This window comes from Bos taurus, chromosome 11, assembly GCF_002263795.3.
Source record: "Bos taurus isolate L1 Dominette 01449 registration number 42190680 breed Hereford chromosome 11, ARS-UCD2.0, whole genome shotgun sequence".
Lineage (NCBI taxonomy): Eukaryota > Metazoa > Chordata > Mammalia > Artiodactyla > Bovidae > Bos > Bos taurus.
The window spans coordinates 43658490-43668564 of NC_037338.1; the positions used below are offsets into that span (position 1 = coordinate 43658490).

Genomic DNA, 10075 nt, shown 5'->3' on the forward strand with positions numbered 1-10075 from the left:
TCATTTTTGAGATTGCATCCAAGTACTGCATTTCACGCTCTTTTGTTGACTGTGATGGCTCCTCCATTTCTTCTTGCCCATAGTATTAGATATAATGGTCATCTGAGTTAAACTCACCCATTCTAGTCCATTTTAGTTTGCTGATTCCTAAAATGTTGATGTTCACTCTTGCCATCTCCTGTTTCACAACTTCCAATTTGCCTTGATTCATGGACCTAACATTCCAGGTTCCTATGGTGTATTGCTCTTTACAGCATCGGACTTTACTTCCATCACCAGTCACATCCACAGCTGGGTGTTGTTTTTGCTGTGACTCTGTCTCTTCATTCTTTCTGGAGTTATTTCTCTACTGATCTCCAGTAGCATACCGGGCACCTGCCGACCTGGAGAGTTCATCTTTCAGTGTCCTGTCTTTTCGCCTTTTCATATTGTTCATGGGGTTCTCCAGGCAAGAATACTGAAGTGGTTTGCTATTCCCTTCTCCAGTGGACCACGTTTTGTCAGAACTCTCCCCCATGACCCGTCCGTCTTGGGTGGCCCTATACGGTGTGTCTCATAGTTTGATTGAGTTAGACAAGGCTGTGGATGCAGCGCACCTGGGTATGGCATAAACCCTCTTGGAGGAGCTCACCATCAAAACCCCACCATGGAGCCGCCAGAACTTACACAGGACTGGGGAAACAGAATCTTGAGGGCACAAACAGAACCTTGTGCACACCAGGACCCAGGAGAAAGGAGCAGTGACCCCACAAGAGATTGACCCAGACTTGCCCCTGAGTGTCCAGAAGTCTCTGGCGAAGGTGTGGGTCGGCGATGGCATGCTGCAGGGTTGGGGCACTGAGTGTAGCAGTGCGTTCATCAGACCTGTTGAAGGAGGTCGCCATTATCTTCATTGCCTCCACCATAGTTTGGCCCCAAGTGAATAACAGAAAGGGAACACAGCCCCACCCATCAACAGAAAATTGGATTGGAGATTTACTGAGCATGGTCCTGCCCATCAATCAGAACAGACCCAGTTTCTCCCTCAGTCAGTCTTTCCCATCAGAAAGCTTCCATAAGCCTGTTATCCTTCTCCATCAGAGGGCAGACAGACTGAAAACCACAGTCACAGAAAACTAACCAGTCTGATCAAATGGACCACAGCCTTGTCTAACTCACTAAGGTAGCAACCCATTAAAAAGAAATCCTTTGTATTTAGGTGCTCCTAATACTGCAGAATTAAGGATTTGTCGTGTAAACAAGAACTGTGGAAGTGTCAAAGGAGGAGATGAAATATTTCTACTCTGTGACAAAGTTCAGAAAGGTATTTTTTGGGTTTTGTTTGTTTGTTTGTTTCATTGAATTCAGAATATATTTTAAATTGATTGGTACGTTTTACTTTGTGTTCGAATTATTTGTCTTTGTAATCACTAGACGACATAGAAGTTCGGTTTGTGTTGAATGACTGGGAAGCAAAAGGTGTCTTTTCACAAGCTGATGTACACCGTCAAGTAGCCATTGTTTTCAAGACTCCACCATACTGCAAAGCTATAATAGAACCGGTAACAGTAAAGATGCAGTTGCGGCGACCTTCCGATCAGGAAGTTAGTGAATCTATGGATTTTAGATACCTGCCAGATGAAAAGGGTATGACCTTTTGTGTTAATGTTTTATATGGTTCTTAGTCCTGCTAAGAATATTGTCTTGTAGGATATATTAGAATACAGTCATATTATTTATTCACAATTTTCTTTTCCTTAAAGTTTTTGTTGATTTTTGACTCATCTTTGTGCTCTTTGAATCTTTTTCTTAGGAAAGGAATCTAGAATAATTTCAACATATCTCAACTGTTTATTAGAATTTGTTTTATATTTGAGATTCTGTTTTGGTCCTTATTGTGCCTTCTTGATAGATGGCAAACTTGCCACTCAGAAAGTGGTCTCCAATCTTGGTCCTAATCTGCCCTTGGCCCATTAATTGACCATGGGTTAACCTGTAGGTATTGTAATAAAACAAGATGAATATTATAAACTATTTTTTACTAAGAGAAAAATGCCCTTTATTACTGACTTGGGACATACTTTGTGACCCCTAGAAATCCATGTTATGTACATTTATTTAAAGCATTTTCTATGTAGGAATAAAACATCTATATATGTGTTAAAGGAGAGGAACCATACTCATTGATGATTCACACATTTTCCTTATTTCTTTCTAACCAGACACATATGGAAATAAAGCAAAGAAACAAAAAACAACTCTGCTTTTCCACAAACTGTGGCAGGATTGTGGTAAGAATATTTTGGTTTGATTGGTATTTAAGTAAATTTGGTTTTGGGTTTTTTGTTTTTTTTTTTCAGTTTTTCAAATTTTAACTGATATACTGTTGTTTTTCAAATTACATTTAATAATGGAAAAAATTTATCACAGGAGTTAATTTTCCTGAAAGACCTAGACCTAGTCCCCTAGGACCAACTGGAGAAGGAAGATTCATCAAAAAAGGTATTTTATGCCCAATAGAGTATTCCTTGTGATCAGAGAGACCAGTGTTTTGCACAATATACTCGAATTCTGTTCTTAATAATGAAAACTGAGTCTTTGATTTATTCCATTCCTACATATTTTTTTCATGCTATGAATATTGAATGAATTGATCTCAGCTTCTGAAAGTCCTGTTAGCAACTGTGATTATGTTTTGGGATTTATTGTTTGAGAAATTACATTTCATTCCTATGGTGGTAATTGTACTAATTACAGTATGTCATGAAAGAAATGGTTTAGACCTGCTCAATTACCTATATTTATTTGTAAAGTTTTACTAGAACACAGCTCATTTGATTGCATATTGTTTATGGCTCTTTTCTTGTACTATTAGAGCTGCAGAGTTAAGAAGTTCCAATAGAGGCTGCATGGTGCACGAAACCTAAAATATTTACTATCTGGCTTTTTATGGAAAAAAAGTTGCCAATTTCTGGTTTAGATTGTTATCCAGGGTTAATTAGAAGTCTTTTTTTTTCTTTTAATGTTCTTAAATCAGTGCTTCTTGGTTTAATATGTACAGCAGTCATATAATACGTAATTAAATATACTACTACATTTTTTTCTGAAAATTTTATAGACCATTAGTGTGAGTTATATCATAATATGGCTTAGAAATTTATGTAGATTTCTCAATCATCCTTAATGTTTCCTCCATCCCTCCATTTTCTCCTGAAAGAGAATATGAAATGATTTTGAATATTTAGAGGCCCATTAAGTGAAATTCTGACATTTATCTTTCACATTTCAAAAATACCTTTATAAGGCCTCAGAAGCTAGGTTTCCACATTTAACAGAAATGAAATTTTCTGTGCCAAAATAACTTACCAAATTATTTTATATGCATTTGTAAAACAGTATTACAGAATTCAGTTTTGGACTTATGTAATAATTATCTCCTATTTAACATTTTTATTTGAAGCGTTTGATTTCCTTGAAAATTTTTTGAGTGTTTATGTAATTTTAATTTAGAATTTTGTTCATTTCAGTTTTGTAAAAATACATTTCCTTCCCACAGAACCAAACTTGTTTTCTCATGGTGCAGTTTTGCCAGAAACTTCCAGACCTGTTTCAAGTCAAGCAGAATCCTACTATTCCTCCTCTGCGTCCATCTCAAGTACATTGTCACATCCTGCTTCAGCCATGCTACCGATGGGTACTCAGTCTTCTTCAGGCTGGTCATCAGTCGCCCACCCCACCTCACGCTCAGTCAATACAAATTCACTGAGTAGTTTTTCAACAGGGACACTTTCCTCTAATTCACAAGTTATCCCACCATTCCTGGAAATGAGTGATCTGAATGTTTCTAATGCTTGCATTTATAACAATACTAATGACATAGGTAGAATGGAAGCATCATCCGTCTCACCAGCTGACTTATATAGTATTTCTGATGCCAGCATGCTGCCTAACTGCCCTGTGAACATGATAACGCCCAGTAATGACAGCATGAGGGAGACCGATAATCCGAGACTTGTGAGCATGAATCTTGAAAATCCTTCCTGTAATTCAGTGTTAGACCCAAGAGACTTGAGACAGCTCCATCAGATGTCTCCTTCCAGTATGTCAACAGTCACCAGTTCTAGTACTACTGCTTATGTTGCACAGTCAGAGGCATTTGAGGGATCTGACTTTAATTGTGCAGATAACAGTATGATAAATGAGGCAGGACCATCAAACAGTACTAATGCAAACAGTCATGGTTTTGGTCCAAATAGTCAGTATTCAGGTATTGGAGCTATGCAAAATGAACAATTGAGTGATTCATTTGCATTTGAATTTTTTAAAGTTAACTTGTAAGATATAAATGGTGATTCAAGAATTAAATCCCATTAAAGGTAACTATTTTGATGCTACCTTTATAAATGTAACATTTTATGCTTCCTTGACTGAGACTATACCACATTCATAGACCCTTCGACCCTTGAACAACATAGGTTTGAACCTATGGTCTCCTTATACGCAGATTTTCTTTACTATGTCACAGTTGGAGCGTAGTTGAATTCATGGATGCAAAACCGTGGAGACAGTGTGCCAACTATACAGTTTTTTTTTTTAATTGGAATATAATTGCTTTACAAGGTTGTATTACTCCAGATTTTTCACTGTATGGTGTGTGAATACCCCAACCCCCATGTTGTTCAGCTGTACTTATAACCAGGTATGTAAGGAGTTCCTCTAATAGGCACTCTTGCCTTGAGAACTTCTTGTTTTGCTTAAACTGACGAATGATATTTGCTTTTAAGCAAATTTAAGGTAAAACCTGTAATGGCTATGCCATTGGAAAAATTAATTCCTTTATTTTTGGGGACCCCTAAAATAAACCCCAAGGTGACCCCTAAGGGGTTTTCTGAGGATTTTTAGAGTTGTTAAGATTTACATGTACCTCAAACTTCCTTTAAAATGCTGATTGAACAGAATGCAGTAAGCTTTCAAGTAAGCTTTCAGGGTATGGGAGTTCTCTACATTTTGTACTGTTTAGATCCATACATTTAAAATTGCTTGACGTTAGCTTTACAGTTGAGTTCAGTCGCTCATTCGCGTCCAACTCTTTGTGACCCCATGGACTGCAGCACGGCAGGCTTCCCTGTCCCACACCAACTTCTGGAGCTTACTCAAACTCACGTCCATCAAGTCAGTGATGCCGTCTAACCATCTCTTCCTCTTGCCGGCCCTTTCTCTTCCTGCCTTCAATCTTCCCCAGTTTCAGGGTCTTTTCTAATGAGTAAGTTCTTTACATCAGGTGGCCAAAGTATGGGAGTTTCAGCTTCAGCATCAGTCCTTCCAATGAACATTCAGGACTGATTTCCTTTAGGATTGACTGAGTTGGATCTCCTTGCAGTCCAAGGGACTCTCAAGAGTTTTCCAACACCACAATTCAAAAGCATCAGTTCTTCGGCACTCAGCTTTCTTCATAGTCCAGCTCTCACATCCATACATGACTGCTGGAAAAACCATAGCTTTGACTAGACAGACCTTTGTTGGCAAAGTAATGTCTCTGCTTTTTAATATGCTGTCTAGGTTGATCATAGCTTTGTTTCCAAGGAGCAAGTGTCTTTTAATTTCATGACTGCAGTCACCATCTTCAGTGATTTTGAAGTCCAAGAAAATAAAGTCTGTCATTGTTTCCCCATCTATTTGCCATGAAGTGATGGGACCAGATGCCATGATCTTAGTTTTCTGAATGTTGAGTGTTTAGCCATCTTTTTCACTCTCCTCTTTCACTTTCATCAAGAGGCTCTTTAGTTCCTCTTCACTTTCTGCCATAAGGGTGGTGTCATCTGCATATCTGAGGTTATTGATATTTCTCCTGGCAATCTTGATTCCAGCTTGTGCTTCATCCAGCCTGGCATTTCATATGATGTACTCTGCATATAAGTTAAATAAGCAGGGTGACAATATGCAGCCTTGATGTACTCCTTTCCCAATTTGGAACCAGTCTGTTGTTCCATGTCCAGTTCTAACTGTTGCTTCTTGACCTGTATACAGATGTCTCAAAAGGCAGGTCAGGTGGTCTGGTATTCACATCTCTTGAAGAATTTTCTACAGTTTGTGGTGATCCACACAGTCAAAGGCTTTGGCCTATTCAATAAACCAGATGTAGATGTTTTTCTGGAACTCTCTTGCTTTTTCAGTGATTCAGTGGATGTTGGCAATTTGATCTCTGGTTTCTCTACCTGTTCTAAATCCAGCTTGAACATCTGGAAGTTCACAGTTCACGTACTGTTGAAGCCTGGCTTGGAGAATTTTGAGCATTACTTTGCTAGCATGTGAGATGAGTGCAATTGTGCAGTAGTTTGAACATTCTTTGGCATTGCCTGTCTATGGGACTGGAATGAAAACTGACCTTTTCCAGTCCTGTGGCCACTGCTGAGTTTTCCAAAATTACATCCATGTTTTAAGAGGAAGAAGTTTCCTTGGACCTTTCCTCTTCTGTTTGTGTCCCAACTCACTGTGATCTCATCTAGTTTCATGCTGTCAACTCCCAATTTTTACCCCTAGCTTAGACCCACCCCTGAACTCCAGACTTGGAGAGAGAAAGAGAGAGACAGAGCGTGTGTGTGTATGTACAACAGCTTGTGTAACATGTCTACATAAAATTCTAATTAAAGCTCAAACTCAACACACTCAGAGCTGAGTTCTTAATCTTCTCTCCCAAACTTGCTTGTCCTTCCTCAATAAATGGCAGTGCCATGTTTCTAGTTGCTCATATTCAAAACAATGGAGTCATCTTTGCTTCTTTCTATCTCCCATATATCCAATCCACCAACAAATCTGGTAGGCCCCACCTTTGAAATATATCCAAAGCTGAGCACCTCTTTTGACCTCTGCTGTTAATATCCTGTTCTGGAGCATATCTTCTCTTGCCTAGATTGAATTATCACTTCCCCAAACTCTCTTTACATCTTTGTGCTCCTGCAAGTCTGTTCTCTGTTGAGTGGCCACAGTGGTTCTTTTTAAAACAAATGAAATCATATTCACTTGCTCAAAGCTATCCAGTGGCTCCCCATGTCACTCAGAGTAGAGACTAAAGTCCTTAAAACTAGCAGGCCCACACTCCCTTCCTCTCCTCACCTCATCCACTACCATTTTCCCCTTCTCGTTCAACTCCAGGCTCTCTGGCTTCAGCACTCCTCTTCAAAAACACCAAGTACAATTATAAGCAGCTCATGAAACTAAATGAGTAAATGGTGCTGAGTACTTTTTTTTAAAGCCATAGTTTCATTGTCTTAGTTAAAACAGGATTATTAAGTGGTGATTTTTTTTTTTATTAGAAACTTCAATTGTAACAATGGGCTTCCCTGGTAGCTCAGTTGGTAAAGAATCTGCCTGCAATGCAGGAGACCTGGGTTCAATCCCTGGGTTGGGAAGATCCCCTGGAGAAGGGAACGGCTGCCCACTCCAGTATTCTGGCCTAGAGAATTCTTTATAGTATAGTCCATGGGGTCACAAAGAGTTGGCCATAACTGAGTGCCTTTCACTTTCACTTAAGTATAACAACTGGAATTAAGTGTATTTTCTATAATACAAATGAATTTTGACCAAAAAACCTAAGTACATTCCTGCCTCAGGCCCTTTGGACTTGGTGTTCCCTCTGCCTTTAATGTTTTTCTCAGCTGTATATGTAGCTCACACCTTGCACCCTTCAGCCTCACTCAGCTGTTACTTGATCAAGGCCTTCCTTGACTGTATATACATTGGTACTCCACGTCTCCCCTCCTTTAAATTTGTCCGTAACACTTAACATGATCTGACTTTTATTTGTTTCCCTATACTAGAATATAAGCTTTGTGAGGGCAAAGTTTTGTGTTTTTGTTGAATCCTGCATTTGTAGAACTGTGTCTGCTTCATATTAAACACTTAGTAAGTATTGAGCATTCAAAGTATTACTAATAGAACTTTGGTTTTTGAAAGAAAGAATAGCTTTAATTATTAAATGTTGATGGTTTTTATAGTTCATGTGACGTTTCAGTCTGTTTCATGTGACATTCAGTTTATTATATCAGAATCATGTATATCAGAATCATTCAGGTTGATGATTAATAACTACTTTGCTTTCAAAACTGTTTGCAAGCAAAGTAATTCCAGTGACAAAATGACTGTAGAATTTGGACAGTAATCTTAATTGTGATGCTAAGTAATTTACTAAAGACCTAGTTTATTTTACAACTAGACCCTACAATTGTTGAGCATATTCCTAGCTACAAACAATGTCTTTTCACTTACATAGGGGCTTCCCTGGTAGCTCAGCTGGTAAAGAATCTGCATGCAATGCAGGAGACCCTGGTTTGATTCCTGGATCGGGAAGATCCCCTGGAGAAGTGCATGGCAACCCACTCCAGTATTCTTGCCTGGAGAATCCCCATGGACAGAGGAGCCTGGTGGGCTACAGTCCATGGGGTCGGAAAAAGTAGGACATAACTGAATGACTAAGCATAGCACAGTATCCAACCAAACCATAAATTTACTGGAAGGATTAAAAACTAGTCAATTTTGTCAAAATGAGGAATGTGCGAATGTCATAAAAATTAAAATTCTGAGTTGAGTGATACTAGGAAATGAGAAGGGAGAGCAAGATAAGAGTGTGGGTCAGTATAGTTTGAGAAACAATAAAGATACCTAACTCACTAATATTTCTGAGTTATGATTTCAGAATGACATACTTTTATTATACAACTGTAAAAATCATAAGCATATAATATACTTTAGTAGAACGTACCAGAAAAAACCTGAAGGCATAATTTCTTTCCTGTTCAAAATATGAACCCAGGATATCTCCAGACAGTAGCTTAGAGATGATGAACTTTTTTTTAATACAGAATCCTATAATTTTGTATTAACTTGCACTTAGCGGCTTAAACACTGTTAGGATAGCTAAATGGATATTTTAAACTAAACAACCAACTTGTTCTGCAGGTTTTTTCTTGTCTAAGCGGAAGTAAGGTCCTGCTATGTTTGTATTCAGAGTATTTCCAAAGGTTTTTTTATTTTCCAGGTGCTATTTATTGATCATAAATTTTATTTTATAATTTAAAAAAACTGGCAGCTTCTTTTCTCTAAATGTGGTTATACTTTCGTCTGTTCTTCTATCACCCCACTTTCAGTTTTGAGGAAAAAAGGACCTCTTGCTTTGTTAGCTCTTCTTATATAGCAGATCCCTCCTTTTCTCTCCCATCTTGTGTCTGTATCCTCATGTAACATTTAGTGCTTTTCTTGTATCAACACAGTAAATGTTTTCTCTCGCCTAAAAGAGCAAGAATAAACCCTTTTCCCACTGCTGTCATGCTCCCTCCCTTCACGTCCAGCACGTCCAGCTGTATGAAGTGCGTTCAGCCCGTTTCCTCACTTCCCAGTCATTCTTTAGCTTGTCAGGCTTTCTCTTTTCTCCTCCTATTTTCTTAGGATATTCTGGGAAGTAACCAGACACCTTCCCTTGTCAAATCTAGTGTCTTCTTACCAGCCCTCACTCTGCTCGACCTATTAATAACCTGTCCTCTTGACCATTCCCTCCTAGGGTACTCCTCTCTGAGGTTGACTTTAGTTCCAGGGTCTCGATCCCAGCGCTCGGTTGGTGCTATTTTTTCCCCTGGTTAAGCTCAAGAGTGTCCAGAAGAAAGCTTCAGCTTTCTCTCAAGAACTGGCTGCTCCTGTCACATTCTCGACTTTCATTAATGGCATTACCATGTACCCTGCCACTGAAGATATTTAATAGAAACCTCGGAATCATATTTTATTCTTTTTTGTCCTCACACTGAGAGAGTTATCAAGTCTTTTTGAATCTGCCTTCTAAAAAACTCTTGCATTTGTCCCTGCTTCACTCCTGCTTCATTCTTAGTTTAGGCCTTCATTCTTCTTCCCTCACAAGAATCTTTTCCATATTGCTCCAGTTAAAAAAGAATTCCCCGTACTTCCAATCCAGTATTAAGTAGTTAACATTCCTTGAAAAACAAACAAACCAAAACCTCTCTCAGGTCGCTAGGCCTCCATGCCTTTGACATGTCATCCACTGTGCCTCTGCTCTTCACAGCCATAGCAAATGGCCTTTGAGAGCTGTGTG

At 38.8% G+C, this 10075-nt stretch overlaps 1 protein-coding gene across 3 annotated transcripts in view; it reads left to right on the forward strand.

The window, feature by feature from the left end:
* Positions 1-7977, forward strand: part of REL (REL proto-oncogene, NF-kB subunit) — a 40920-nt gene extending 32943 nt beyond the window's left edge. Inside the window, exons 6-10 of one of the 3 annotated variants that reach the window (NM_001192970.1) lie at positions 1199-1303; positions 1414-1626; positions 2202-2270; positions 2410-2481; positions 3536-4371. In NM_001192970.1, the coding sequence (NP_001179899.1) occupies positions 1199-1303; positions 1414-1626; positions 2202-2270; positions 2410-2481; positions 3536-4317 (1241 nt within the window). In that variant the 3' untranslated portion in view covers positions 4318-4371. Of the gene's footprint in view, positions 1-1198; positions 1304-1413; positions 1627-2201; positions 2271-2409; positions 2482-3535 lie in introns of all 3 variants that reach the window. The other 2 variants (XM_059891147.1, XM_059891148.1) reach the window with 2 other exon arrangements.
* Positions 7978-10075: the final 2098 nt, after the last annotated feature.